The following is a 15,000-nucleotide window of genomic DNA, read 5'->3' on the forward strand; positions in this document are numbered from 1 at the left end:
ATTTCAAAACTATGTTAACAAAACACTAAGTGACCCACGTTTTAAGCCTTGATTTCAAAAAGACACCTCTTTATTTTAACTGTAATTTTCCTATTTAATGGTCCGCCATTACTAACATTATGTTCTTGAGAGAGCTGGATCGAGGAGAAAATGACGTCAAAGGCTCACTAGTTTAAGAATGCAATACGTGTGTACGCCGCAGAATTAATATGCAGCACGGGGGTTTTGGGCTTTCAGACTTTTAAACTCACGCTTTGCATATATAATAAGCTGCGTTCACACGTTGAAATTTTAAGCCAGTGAGCCTCTGACGTCACTTTTCCTTGGATCCAACCGTCTGAGGTCCAATCGGTCAGTTTTGAACGTGAGTAATGGCGGACCGTGAAATCCAAAACTTACACTCAAAGTAAACGGCTTTTGGATAAAAATCAAAGCTCAAAATTTTGCCAGTCAGGTGTTAAGCAAACACACTTTCAAAATCTGAAGGAAAAAAGGGAGTGGTTTTTTCGATCACAGGGGCACTTTAAGGACGGTGCATACTAATTACTCGGGCCCGTAGGGGCACGAGTTATAAAATACGTTTGATTTCAGTTTTATTTTTTTCCTGTGCAGCAAAATGCACAATAGAAAACGTGGCGGTGTTTGATTGGGCAATGCACAATAGAAAGCACGTGGCGGTATTTTGATTGGGTAATGCACAAAAGAAGCCACGTGGCTCTGTTTAGATTGGTTATTTAAAGCAATTCACGTAATCCAAGATCACGAAGAGCACTGTGATGCGTTGTTTGGGATAGGTCGAGGTTGCGTTGGCTTAATCGATTTCTTCTTGGGGCGCTCAAAACACGACTCACTGATGATACGAAGAAAGGCATAGGCTTTTCGCGGTACACCCACACTAAAAGATGTCAAGCGTCAGCTTCGAAACAAGTCGTTCCGCGAACTGAATGAAACAAGAATATACTCGAATGTAACTGAAATGGACAAAACTATTGAAAGTGATACAATTCAAAATACAAATTCTTTAATGAGCAGCGGGTACCTTATTTAGAACTACTTTGAAGATGACAGCGACAAAGAAAATAACTCCACAAACAAATGGATGCCATATTGGAATCTTCTGAAGGCAAAGTAAAAACATTGGCACAGCGAACAAATGGCCTCACGCTTGTACCATTTTCACTGCGAACAAACAGCCTCCCGCTCACTGATGATATCATTGACTGCCGAGATAAGTTTTCTGTCTATTGCGTTTTTTTGTTTTTTATTGTTAAACAGTTTTGTTTCTTGTGTCCTTTGTTCAACTAGCCATATTAGCGATCGTGTTCACTGCCATCTTCTATATATAGTTCTGTTCTAGTTTTACAAGATTTGATGTCATCAGTGGAGACTGATTAGCTCCTTGGAAAATAAATGTGATGTAGTTTGAAAGGCTGTACAGTTAATTGATTCTCAATGGTAATAAGACTTGATTCCAAAGGAGAAATACAGGTCTCGATAAGCACAAGTGTGTTTACTTTAGTTGTGATTTGCGTGTGCATTGACATGGACCTGCCCGAGAACCGAGCAGAATTACAGAGAAAAGGCTGAGACGTCCATTTTATAACAGCAGAGAAAGGAGGAAACTTGCTGGAACGTATTTGGTTAACAATGTACCGAGGTCATCCACATTTCATCGTATTACTAGCGAAGTAGATCACTTGCTCATAAACACCACTAGAGGAGCTACCTCAGGTATGCGTTTAAATGTAAATACGTGGTATGTAACACTTTTCCAAAAGCTTGGATGAACAGGTAAATGCAAAATGATGTTTGAAACATGGAAGCATGTTCCTTAAACTTAAAAGTGTGTGTGTATTTTTAAAAATATTAGCAACACTTGTGCTATCCAGATCATTTGGAAAATGAAAGTTAAATTGAATACCGAAATCAGGAATACCCGGTACATACGATTTGTAAAAGAATGTTGTTGTTTTGTTTTCTCAGAAGGGTGAACTATTTACGCAGAGTTTGTAATTGGAAATCTAAACATCTTCGAGATACAAAAACAAACTTGTTAGCACGTAAACCTAAAATATTGCAAATCATAATGCTGACAAACCCAAAAGCGAAGGAAATGGATCGTGCATAGGACGTTTTGGATATCTGAATGATTTTGGGTTAGATCATTAAAGGATATATCGTTAAAAATTCCCAATATCCCTTTTCGTGTTAATTAGTAATGCAAACAAGTCTTGGTAATAAATTGGATTAACGAGGCACCAGTGATAGTGAAGTTAGTAATTTCAGTGGTTCGTATGTAACATATGTAATCATGAGAAGATTCACGGAAAACGGAATTTGAAATGTTATGCAGGGGTAAGTATTTGAAGGTAAAATAGGTATTTGTAGACTTTATGCTTCGATGTATTTTGCACATAAACAAGTATCTGAACTTCTCTTTAAATGAGATTTTAATGCCCTATCAGTAAAATACGGTTAATGGCACGAGACCGTACTAAAAGGGCTATTCATGTCGCGATAGTTATCTTCGCGTTCTTTGTTGTCGGCCGTTCAAGGTCTGACAATCAACGGTTTTGTTGTAAATAAAACGAGGACATTAAGACTCTGTTCCTAGATCTCAGATTATAACGTACACATGCATTGGCCAAATCTGTTAAAGACTCATTCATTACTGGTAAAGAGCACGTGTAATGCTTACCTGCTATGTAATAGAACCTGTGCAACTGGCTACTTTAATAGACAGGGTCTAGCTAAAAAAGCCTCAGTCGTCCAAGATTCACTTAGCAGTTTGTCTTCTATAGTAAATCAACTAGCTGTTTGCAATTTGTCAAAGTTTTCCCCCTCCCTCCCTCTCTCCCTTTGGAGATGGGTTGGATATGTCGCTTTGCCGTCATTAAAATTGGGTCGCGCCTGTGTGGTGTGGTTAAGTCTGCGCAGCGACTTCCCCCAAGCTTGTTGGCTCGTTGCCTTTTTACATTGCTTACTAACCAATACTCTTGTCCGATTCAGCACTTCCTGTTTACCACTCAGCTCGTAGTGCTGGGGGAGATAAGTGAGGTTGTTCTATGTCACGCAATCTGGAAGTCGCATAGGCTAACCAGCTGCAAGGTAGTGTTTCCCTCAAAAAAACGCCAATAAGTCTGTTGTCTCGTTCCATTGCGCCTTGCGTTACGTGTTTACAAGCTAATTATGCATGTTGATACCAAGGAACAGTGACATTAATGGTTAATATTCCTTGACACGCTTCTCACCGTTCAGAGAGTTTGCGTTCACATTTCTATCTTTATTTCTTGAGAGTTTCAATACATGAAGCGAAAAAATGACAGGCCAAGTGACCCACACTACAGTATTCTATCTTTTCTCCTGCCCATACCATTCCGGAAACGAAACACTATTTTTTTGACACCGACTCCGTTTACATACAGAGGTTATTTTTCATTAGACAAGAGGTTTGGAAATAGAATTCAAATAAAAATATTTCTCTTTGAAACGTTCAGTTTGTAAGTCGCGTTAATACTGCATTCGCTATCAAGCGCGGTGCGAGTCAACAATTAAAACAAGTGATTTTAAGAGAGGATGGGAGAGAGAAGAAAAATTGCAAGCAATTTCAAGGCCTCGGTCACAGTTTTTCCCTATACGGACCTCCCAGCTGGCAAATAACATTTATTTTGACAATTGGGTGCAGATTACTGTGAGTATTTATATTCTCGTGCATGGTATGGATTCATTTGGCATGGCCATCCTCAAGGAACTTGTGTACTTCTAAAAGTACTTTCAAGTGTTGAGATATAGTGCGGATCTTCACGTGTCGCGCACGTGACAAAGTGTTTTTTACGTGCAGCACTGCACGAAAGTTTGGTCATCTTAGAAAGATGTTTGCACATCTAAACTTCGTTTCTCTTTCATTTTTTTCTGCAAAAGATGTTTCGATGAGTCATTTCTTTTCATCTTAAACTGTTCAATTAGCGTTTCCTTTCTCAAACACTGAGCAAGAATACCCATCGATCAGTAAAAAACAATGTGCATAGCCACTTTGGAATAAATACACTATTTTTACCTTGTTTCCATGGTCCAGTGGTCATTGTTAACTCCTGTAATGAAGATAATCTGGGTTCGGGTATTCACTACATGCACAGTCGAACATCATGAGAATCGCAATGTAAGGCCGATGTAAGAAGGGCAGACTTTTCTCTTTTCTTTTCTTTAGTGCTAAATTAACGATACACGACTGTACTTTTGCAGGCCCGAGTATAGGCTACTTGTAGCCTCTTGTTCAAAGTTATTTTCGCCAGGTTTATGAATATGCGCGAAAAGAAGATCTTAACGAGCGTTACTACGAAAACCACCGATCTGTGGAATGGGCGGGAATTTAAGTGTCTGCCCCTCTCATTTTCGCTTGTAAATAGTTCAAATCCTTAAGATGTATCAGCAGAACTGAGCGGATATGGAAGGCTCCATAATCGTGGAAAAGCTTTCGGAGAAAACTTGAGAATGAAGATTATACAAGACATTATCGGAAAAGTGGGAGACTTCACCACAGGTTTCTTCGTGGGAAGGTTTTCAGCGATTGCCATAGAAAACAGAGATAAAGTTTGAAAATGTGTTTTTCCATTAGTACACCTTAAGCCTGTGGGAAAGGAATTTCATCAAAATGTTTAACGAAAGTGGGCGAGGGAGTAATTCGGGCCCATTCCACAGATCGGTGGTTTTCGTAGTATTGAAATCCAAAAAGAAAATTGGGGGTAACCACGCATTTTTCAGCGATAATTAATCAACAATATTTGTAATGTGTGGCGTTCTTTCCAAACTGAAACTTAATTATCTCTGATGCATGGTTACCCCCAATTTTCTTGTTGGGTACCAAGAGCACTTGCTTAGTTCTGCTTTCTCCACAAAATAACCTTGTATTAGTAAGCATCACCCATAGGAATCCTGAGTGTCTCGAAATGCGCAGAACGTATGCACAATAACAATAGTAGGCACCGTCCTTAATTACCGCTTCCACACTCTAATCCTGGGTACGAGATCGATACGTACCTGTAGCATTTGGTATATCATCTCCATACATGTTTCGAAGCACTTGCATGACTTCGTCCATAGTTTTGGAGTCATCCTGAGCTTCAATTCTCAGTGCCTCATCTCCTGTCAAAGTGGCGAGCAAGGAAGTTGATCCGTTGAAAATATCGGGGCGATCGAGGTCTTGAAAGTGTGGAAAATAGCCGGTGCGCTCTTGTGAAACGTGCAAGATGTTCTCAGAGTCGTCCCAGAAATCTCTGGGAAACTTGAGAAAAATCTTGGTATAGTGAACCAACCTCAATCGAAAAATGGCTTCTTTTTTTCCAGTCGGGCAGATCGGGATCGAATGTCACCATACCACTACTCAACACTCCGGTGCTGAAAGTGCATAGTGCATAATCGGCAATATATGTGATTCCCTCATCCGTGGTGACTTCAACGCTCTCTTCGCCGTATTTAATCTTGATCACTGTTTGGTTCAATAAGATTTTTTCTGGAAAACTGGAATAGAAGTCGCGAAAGAGAGACCACATTCCTCTCTGGTCCGTCACAAGCGAGTCTTCTCCTGCAGTACCCATGTTGTTCAGAGAGGTTTCTTTTACGCTTTCGCCATATTCATAATCTATGCCAGACCAAGACAGAATTTTTTTAAGAGGAGTATCTGATCTCCATCCCAGTGTCTCCAGCGCCGTAGAGGCTGGCATATCCCTTGGTGGGATGTCCTCTTCGCCTCTTTCCTCTCCCAACTCAAACAGTTGATCTCTCGCTGCCGCCCACTCTTTGTCAACGTCAACGTTTGAGACATCAGCTCCTGTATCATTTCTAAAAGTCAAACAATGTTTGTTTTATAAATGGCCTGTTTGGTCTTTTAATTGTGCAACCAGGCTCAAATATTGAATGGACACAGCGGATTTTAGCTCTCAGCGATTACAACTCTAAGTCCTTCGTATCCTTTAATACAGAGGACATAGACGTACTACAATGGTTGCCTGAGGTTTGCATCTCTAGTAGAAAACACGGTCGATATCTTATTTTATAGTTTACCTATAGAGTCTTATCCCCGTTATGAGATCAGTTAACTCGCGTGTGATTAGCAAAACCTTTATTTGTTCACCGATATTCACCTTGCCTTCGGCGAATAATTGTTAATTGTTAAATACCTAGACTCTCACTCAACAAAACGAGCACTGTGATTGGTTGATTCTTTGTCACGTGCCCCCGACCAGGATACAATTCCGCAGTTGTTGCCCGCTCCGGATATTTTGCTGCGATTGTTGAAAGAAAAGTCTAAATATATAACAAAGCACTTAATGCCTGGTCCCTCGAGAAACTAGCTAGTTTTATTTTTCCTCCAGTCCTGATGTTTCCCTCGGGATCAGGACTCTCGGGAAAACAAAACTAGCTGTTTCCCTCGGCACCATAGATTAAGTGTATAATATTTACTAAGCCGAAGGCGAAAAAATATTCCCCAATATTTAGTGAGTCTAAGGCGAATAATTCTTTTACTATAATTGCAGAGCTGAAAAACAGAGAAATTGATTTAAACTCATTTTAGTTACGCTTAAAATGTCAGTGACATTTACTTGCGCAAGAGAGTATGAAGCCGTAAGGGAGGTAATCCCTCATATTGGCCCTATTCCCATCGTAATCCCTCTTAAGTTATTTTTAAATCTCCTGCGAGATCCGGTATTCCCACGAGAGTTAACTGGTAGCCAATCGTATGTCCCCATGTGTACCAATGTTGACAGCTGAGCGAATTCCCACGCAATGATTCGCATCGTTCACGATGGGAATAGGGCAATATGAGGGATTACCTCTCTTACCTTCATACTCTCTTGACTTGCGCCAAATGGTCAGACAAGCCAAGAGGTGGAGAGGTTTGCGCATGTCGTATACATGAGGCTTCTTAAGATCGAGTGTCCGGGTGTCACGGGTACGCACACAAACAAGTTGATTTAACTTGAATTGCACCAAGGGGCGACTGATGTTCAGGCGATTTAAGTCAAAAGTCAACGCAATGCCGCATCCGGGGTATAGCTCCTCGGTAATCGTGAGCGAGGACATCAAATTGTCTTGCAGGGCTTGTAGGTGTCACCGGCACCTGTTTGGTGGCAAGGGTTACACACAGTGACACATCTTATGTAATGTATCCCCAAGGGAGTCAGTTGGTCTTAAGGCAAGCCCGTAACAATTCGAGGTTACGGTGGTATAAGTCGGTGAGGGCTTTGAATTTGATTGAGTTGTTGATATGAAGGCCGACACCTCCGTGTACACCACATGTGCGTTTCTTGAGTATCAAGATGTACCCGGGAATGAGAAGATGGTGTTCGCAGACTTTCGAATCAAAAATACAAAATTTTGTCAACGAAACTAGGTCCGGCTTCTTCTCATTTACGAAGCATTTAAGCTTGTTGATCATAGATGAAAGCGTCATCGTGTTGCCAAAAACAATGGCAAGGCCTATTTCCTTGTTTGGTTGCGTGACCGAGGGAACTCAAGCGAGCTGTCACGGGTGGCGATTCTGATATTTGCCTTGCAATGTCGAACATTTAATGAGCCGTTCAGTTCATTTTACAAATATAAGTGTTTGCAGTAAAGTAAAAAAAATACTAAGTAAACAAATTAAGTAAGTTAATTATACTATCACTATTATAGTCTATGAGTATACATGTATTTAGTATCACCCAACTAGTGGACTTATGCAAATCCTGCATTTTAATAAGCTACGCTAGTCGAGGACTACTACTAATAGTCCTCAAGTAGCGAAAAGCGTGATGCTTTCTTTCGTTTTATTCCCAAATAAATATTTATTCAACTTGCATTTGCTAACTTTATTATTGCCTTTTCTGTTCGACTAGTTTAGTTGGGTGATACTAAAACAATTAGACCCTTCGCCCTCAAGGGCCATGGGTCAATAGATCATTCGTCTTCGCCTCATGGGCTATTGACCCGAAGCCCTTACGAGCTATGGGTCTAATTGTTAAATATCTAACACTAGAGAGTATCAATAATTATGAAAAACGGCTTTTGGAACTTATGGAAGAATAATCGAGCTCTCCATTTGAATTATTGTTAGTATGTTTATATGCTGTCATAACATGCTAATTTAAAGAGCTCCCGTTCTCTCAAGTGGAAAATATTTGTCTATTATTGACCTGACCTGACGGAGGCCATGTTAGTGGAAAGAACAATAGGGAAAAATTCTTTTGGGAATTCGATTTTGTTGTTATGCAAAACTTGAGCTACATTTTTGTATTCTGTTGGTACCATCATGGCCGTCTTAGCACTTAGCACTTAAGTGCAATCAAAGAATACAATTTCCATAGAGCACCAACACTGCTTCATTGGACGCGAAGACGAAACGGTATACCTTTTTTCCAACATTACCCGTTTACTCAATTAAGGCATCCATGACTTGTCTGACTTTTTTTTTCTTTACTAATAAAGTTCATTATGGATCACTGGCCGTAGAACGTTGGTAATAGATTCATTATGAAATTATTACATCGTGAAATAATTCTTTTAAATTTGCGGAGATCTTTTTGGCAGCAAGCCGCAAAAATTGAATTCCGCAGACTCAGCTAAATTCTGACCTTATAGTGTTGTTAGCGTAGTCTGCTGGTGTTGTAGTCAAATTGACCTTGTTCTTTAAAGCAATAAGCGGGTTGTCTTCTTCGCCACTGAAATGAATCCAATTTGCTCCGAGTTCCACCTTCATTCCTGCGAACGACGTCTGTTTTATGCGCCCGCCAATGTAATCCTGACCCTCCAACACTAGAAAGTCTTTAATTCCTTGATCGTAAAGAGTTTTTGCGGCAGTGATTCCTGATGCACCAGCACCAAGGATAAGAACTTTTTTCCGCCCTTGGGAGGCTGCAGATATGAGATCGATACTTAACCAAAGGACGATAATGGATTTTATCATCATCGGCATGATCATACCTAAATTGCTTGAAGGCCGAAGCTAAATCGAGACCGTCTTTCAAACCAACAACAGATTTGCAAGTGCAGATTGTTGTTGGACCTTCATTAATGAAGTAAAAATGGCTTATTTACTATGGTAATAGGCATTGACCGGTTCTTTGAACATAATTACCATATTTACTTGAATACACATGCGTATACACACATGTAGGTGGTGGTGCAACCAATGCTAAGAGACTGAGACAGTCCCTTTGAGGGACAAACATTTTTTATCTCTCCTAAACTTGAAAACATTCACATAGACACTTTAATTCTGTTAACATATTGGTTATTCAGAACTCGAAAACACATGGCGAATCGATATTTTCGTGAACGTGACATGTTTCTCAGAAGCAATCTATACGTCACAAATTGGTGATAAAAATTTGAAATTCAAACTGCTCTATTTTCAAAACAAAGCATGTTACCGAGCTGAGAACAGGCCATCGGATATATCTTTAAAATGTCTTTTACCAGATGAAGGTAAAAACGCAAAATATTTAATTTTAGTGTTTTTTTGACTTCACGTGAAAACCAAGAATAGCAAGTCAAGTGCTTTGAGGGTACTCGCGAAAAGAAATATTTGTTTTGTCTTTCAAATGAAGTTGTATTTGTATGCCTTTCAGTAAGCATTTCGTTTGATTTATATGCCGCAGTTGGCGATTGATTTGATTCATTAGCTGGCCAACAAGTTCGATCAGGTAGATAAGTTAAGGTGATTCTCTCGAAATAGAACTTGTTATAGCTTTCCCGCTGAAACTTCACTCATTGTTGTAACATGTCAAGGACATGATAAAAATGTTATAAACCGGGAGGCACCGCGCTCGTTTCCATGGTACGACGCTGACGAATACGGCTATTTAAGCCATTTTGACAATTGCCACGCAGTCTCGAAGACTGACTTACTTTGCGATGACCCGAACAAAAGTGACCTTCAGAGTTAAGGGTGCTATCAATGGGTCATCGTCATCAATTTTATCAATGTGTCTGGTACTACGAGCTGGCTGTCCCAGAAGGGTGCTTACTAATTGGGAACATCATGCAAGTACTATGATCGTTGAATTGATTGTTTAGCAGAAACGTGATGCTATTGGTTGTCTGTCTATTGATCCATCTTGTCAAGACGGAAGATTCAGTGGGTGGGTGGGTGAGAAAGTAGGTTTGGTCACTTGTGGCTAGAAATGCACGCAATTAGTTGCGCGCCCAATTTTGACTTCCAACACCTTACACAAATTATCCCTTTGAGTCTAAGCGTTGGCTACGTGTTTTATAACAATAAGGTAAGTCAAGTGAAGTCGGGTTCAAACCCTGTTGAAGTTCTGAATTTTCAGGCTTCTCTGTAAATTGCGTTCATAACTGCGAGAATCATGGCTTCACTTGATTTCATATCCGCAGTTCAATACATGTATATGATTCATTTCATATATCATTTCGTTCAATAAGGTAAGTGTAAGGGTCAACGTTATTTTTGGTGAGGGGACACTTTTTAATTGCCTGTATTCCCAGACACGAGAGATGATGATGATGAAGTTTGTGGGAAAAGGACAACCTCGATTCCAGGGCGCTTTTTCCTGGGAAAAGCGGCCTGGGTTCGAGCGTAGTCAATCGAGGGACTGGTTATATAACAATTATTCCATGAGCTCGAGTTGAATATGAAGTGATAAAATAACCAACGAGCGCGTAGCGCGAGTTGGTTATAATCACTTCATATCCAACAAGGGCGAATGGAATAATTGTTTTAGTAAATTCTCAAACCGGGTTTTGCCCGCCGATTTTTATTTCCGCAATTTTACAAAGCGTCCGGAAAGAGCATCTTGGCGCACTATTTTCCATATGACGTAAAACTTCGACTATTGGCTCATAGTCGGAGTTTTTAAGCCAATCAAAAAGCTAGAAATGAAATAGTCGGAGCTGAAAATTTACTAAGAAACCTTAGAACTTTCAAAAGCGAGAACAATGTTGTTGCAATCGATGTTGAATTGACCGTGACCCTGCACAATCTTTTGTTTTCGCTTTGCACGGGTTCGCAAATTAGTTGTGCATAATTTAATCGAGGGATTTGATTGGTTATCTTCTCGAAAAAAGGTGTGTTTTGTGCAGGGTCAAGGCCAAAAATACGGACAAAAACATGAAACAAAGGAACTTGTCCAGTTTCATAACCATCTCCATGCATTAACTATGGTTCGAGGATGGGAAAAGGAAGAAGACACCTCGTGACTCTTATCGATTTGGACAAATCTCGCAAGGGCGGGTTAACCAGGCAACGCCTTTGGCGTTTGTTTAATGAAGTATGGTAATCGTATCCGTGTAAAACACATGGCTTACGCTGTGCTTTTGTCTGTTTAAGGTGGTTTGATAGTGGATTTGCAGAGGATATTTCAGATTCTTGCATGGAAAGGTAAGACGACTAGACATGGCTGCAGTAAGTTTACAAAACTTACGCTGTGTGAAACCAACGCTCATCCCTAGGGGAATTGAGCGTAAGTGATGGTTAAATACATTGCGGTGAAGCGAAAGGAAAGGAAAGGAAGTTAATGTAAGTGTCTAGTCTGCTAGCGCTGGAGTACTGATTGGGGACACTGTAAACTGAAATCATAAAATTAACGCAAATCAAGTCAAATGTTGCTTTTTGAGTAGAGGGAAAAACATGAGTACCCGGAGAAAAACCAGAAGTCAACCCACATATGACACCGAGTCTAGGAATTGAAGCAAGTGCGCTCACTACTTCGACAGTCCTGCACCCACACAATTTTCCTATGAAATCACTAAGTAATTACTTAGGAAAATCACAAGTTACAAAGGCAGTTAAATGAGCCAATCGCAGTGCAATGGAAATTCTTGACGCCGGCGCCAGTTGCGTGCAATGCTTTTTTCAATGCACTTTACCGTCTCAGCTAGAATACGACACGAGAAGCGAGAATTTGCGAGGGCAGAGGGGCATAACACGGAGAGAGAGTCTTTAAGAGTGTCCACAAGTTTCCAAATTCTTTGCGTATTCAAAACTTTCCATTCTGGAGAGCGGATTTTAAAAGTTGCGTATTCGCATGCCGGATTCGCCGGATACGTGTGGACCAAATGCGAATCTGGAAAGAAAAAGTTGCGGGTAAAAAAATATCCAGATATGAGTGGATACCTGTAGACGGGGCCTAAGGCCGATACACGTATCCGGATATTTTTTAATCCGCAACTTTTTCTTTCCGGATACGCCTTCCGTCCACACGTATCCGGCGAATTCGCTGGCGAATCCGGAATATTTTGAATCTGCTCCCCAGAGTGGATAATTTTTTAATCCGATGTGAATCCGGAACCGTGTGGACGCCAAATCCGGACATTTTTAATCTGGATGACGTAACAAGATCGAGACCAGTTCCATACCGTGAAATCAATTTTCGAGATGGCGCATGCTCTGTTACCTGTGTTTCCTTGAGGAGTCCTGAGCACTAGGGCGAATAAGGACACGTTTCGGATACGTCTGGACCTGCAAATTCGATTTGAATACGCAACGTGTGGATGGAAATATTTTTCAATCTGGAATGAAAATGTTGCGGATTCAAAAATATCCGGATACGTGTGGACGGGGCCTTAGTGAGCAAAAACGATAGCTTTGCACGCCCTGCACGTGCAGTTTTTCACTTTTCATTTTCTCCCCTAAATTAAAGGCCCACCTTCAACCGACAGGCTTTTCGATCGTTTGTTTTTGTTGTGGAAATGTGCAATGCTTATCACAGCGATCTGATTGGATGAATTTCAGCTTTGGATGGATTTTTATATATATGAAAATTGTTCCGCGGCACGCAATGCGTGTCGGTTGAATGTGGGCCTTAAAGCTGGCGTCATTCCGACCAGTCTCATTTTAGAGGAACTTCCACATCCTTGTAATATCAAAAAGATTGAAATAGTAACGAAGTGATTGCAATAACGCGAATTAGTATTTTGAGATGACGTTCTCGTTGCTGTGACCTTTGTCATTGTTTCAGTTCTCTATTTTGAATAACAGTCGATCATCAACTCGTCATTGAACTATTCTCTGGTCCCTTTGGCTGTGTGCTATACAGGTTGACACACATCGGCAAATACAAAATGTCTAAATCGCTCGTAACACCATTGTTCCTCAACGTTACAGGATTTGGGACAAAGTGGTGGCAGGTTCAAGCAAGATTCTTGTCTTCGTCGCTGTTAGCTTTCTTTTGGTTCTCAAGCATTCCCTACTCATGGAGAAGTCATCGGAAGGTGTCAGTACGTTCCTCGGCAAGGTATGGTGAGAGGGGAGCCGGGTTCCAGAAATGGTGGTGGCTGTGGTCAAACGGAAGCTTAAATACTTAGGAAAGCTGCAAAGGCTTTCTGTTAGCGTACTCGAGATGCGAAAACTTGAAGAATTCGCGGTCATTGGGGTCTCGTAGGAAATATCAGATTTGTGTTCAAAGTACGAATGGCTTTGCGCCTCTTTATCGTTTAAAACAATTTATTCTTTTGGGCAATTTCCATTCATACGAAACTCGGAATGCTAAGACTGCCAAGTATTAAGTTTCTTTGGTTTCAACGGACCAAGGCGTAGAAGACGCTTCCATCTTATCTCAGAAACGAAACCACACCTTCCAACCGCTAAATTGGACATGCCTGTCAAAATATTGCGTATATAAATAATACATAAGTAAAAATAATCTGGTTTTATCGAACTATCTGGCGAAACGCAGAGCGTTTGCAAAAGTGCTCTGCTGTCGGTAGTCGTAAACAGCGTTTACTGAACAGAAGTAAACATTAAGAGCGGTGTGTGTTTCCGTTCGAGGGTTGAAGAGAAGCAAACTTGAAGCGCTGTAGATGTCTTCGTTCGAAAGCGTATTAACCTTTCTAGCGTCACTTTAGCCTATGGAGAGGTCTCGTATCCTTGGCTTGCGGTAAAGACTTCTTTCCATATCTCAAAGTGCCCTTGGACGTGAGGTGCCTGGGAATGAAATTAAATCACTGGAATCGGAATGCCAACAGTTAAGCCTAAATATTGTTTTAGGTCTAATTAGGCCTAAGGCTGCATTTCTAAGGGTTTGGGCTTTTTCAACAGTTACATCATAACCTCAGTCTGCATTTTACACTGACCGATTCCAGTGATTTAAGTTCATTCCCAGGCACCTCACGTCCAAGGGCACTTTTTGAGATATGGAAACAAGTCTTTACCACGCTTGCACATGACGTCATGGCGGCTATCTTGGTGTGCTGAAGAATAGCGAGAAAGTATCTTGGGAACTTGGCTCTATTATTATGCAAAACGCCAGCGACATTTTGCTTTTGTTTTATTCACCAACGTGGCTGTCTCATCACGCGAGTGCAAACCAAGAATAAATTTTGCAAAACAAAAATTTGTAAAGGATTTCGTAATTTTTGGATTATACCACAATGTAACTTTTATTCAATCATTCCTGCCATAGCCTGTTCCTGAGGACAATTTTGTGACAGTTGTTGGTAAAGCCATGGAACTCTGGGGCAAACATGGTGGCACGGTGATCTCTGATGCGCCAACAGTGCATTGAACGGTCACACGATCACGTCAATCGAGATCACGATCACGACGTGTCACGGTTCAACACGGAGGAAATAGCCTTACTTCTGACTGTATTTCATTCGCTTGAAAGCCTATCCACCTAATCCAGCCAGAAGATTTCATAGTGGACAGAGATAGATCGAAACATCGAAAACTTCACGCCCTACACTTCGTGAACAATTTTCGGTTTTTCTTGACGTCCCACAAACGGGGCCGCCGATTGTTAACCCTTATCCGAGAAGACTCAGCAAATATAACCAAAGGCAAGACTAAGCTCTTCAAACGTTTATTGAAATTTGACTCGATACGTTAGAAACAGTAAAGTAAGATAAGAGCCGTAGCCATTACGCCGACAGGCAGAGTTTGAACGCGAAACGCGATGCTCGGGCAGCCTTTGACAATCGCTGGTATTCCTGTGGTTGGTTGGTACGCTTCACACTTCTTCCCTTGGAGGCAACTGGCGATTTCATTGGCTTTCTCCAGTCCAC

The 15,000-nt window shown here is 40.9% G+C and overlaps 2 protein-coding genes and 1 pseudogene across 3 annotated transcripts in view; 1 reads left to right on the forward strand and 2 right to left on the reverse strand.

The window, feature by feature from the left end:
• The window catches only part of LOC137999724 (uncharacterized), an 11,256-nt pseudogene extending 2,306 nt beyond the window's left edge, over nt 1-8,950 (reverse strand).
• Nucleotides 1-15,000, forward strand: part of LOC138002546 (TBC1 domain family member 7-like) — a 44,011-nt gene that overhangs the window by 21,179 nt on the left and 7,832 nt on the right. Inside the window, exons 6-8 of one of the 2 annotated variants that reach the window (XM_068848576.1) lie at nt 11,327-11,377; nt 13,103-13,232; nt 14,400-14,629. In XM_068848576.1, the coding sequence (XP_068704677.1) occupies nt 11,327-11,377; nt 13,103-13,232; nt 14,400-14,501 (283 nt within the window). In that variant the 3' untranslated portion in view covers nt 14,502-14,629. Of the gene's footprint in view, nt 1-11,326; nt 11,378-13,102; nt 13,233-14,399; nt 14,630-15,000 lie in introns of those variants that run through there. The other variant, XM_068848578.1, reaches the window with a different exon arrangement.
• The window catches only part of LOC138002535 (uncharacterized), a 10,794-nt gene continuing 10,576 nt past the window's right edge, over nt 14,783-15,000 (reverse strand). The window contains exon 3 of the mRNA XM_068848569.1: nt 14,783-15,000. This exon is cut by the window's right edge and continues 177 nt beyond it. Within this exon, the coding sequence (XP_068704670.1) occupies nt 14,822-15,000 (179 nt within the window). The 3' untranslated portion in view covers nt 14,783-14,821.

The sequence above is a fragment of the Montipora foliosa genome, chromosome 1 (assembly GCF_036669935.1).
Source record: "Montipora foliosa isolate CH-2021 chromosome 1, ASM3666993v2, whole genome shotgun sequence".
In the NCBI taxonomy this organism is placed as follows: domain Eukaryota; kingdom Metazoa; phylum Cnidaria; class Anthozoa; order Scleractinia; family Acroporidae; genus Montipora; species Montipora foliosa.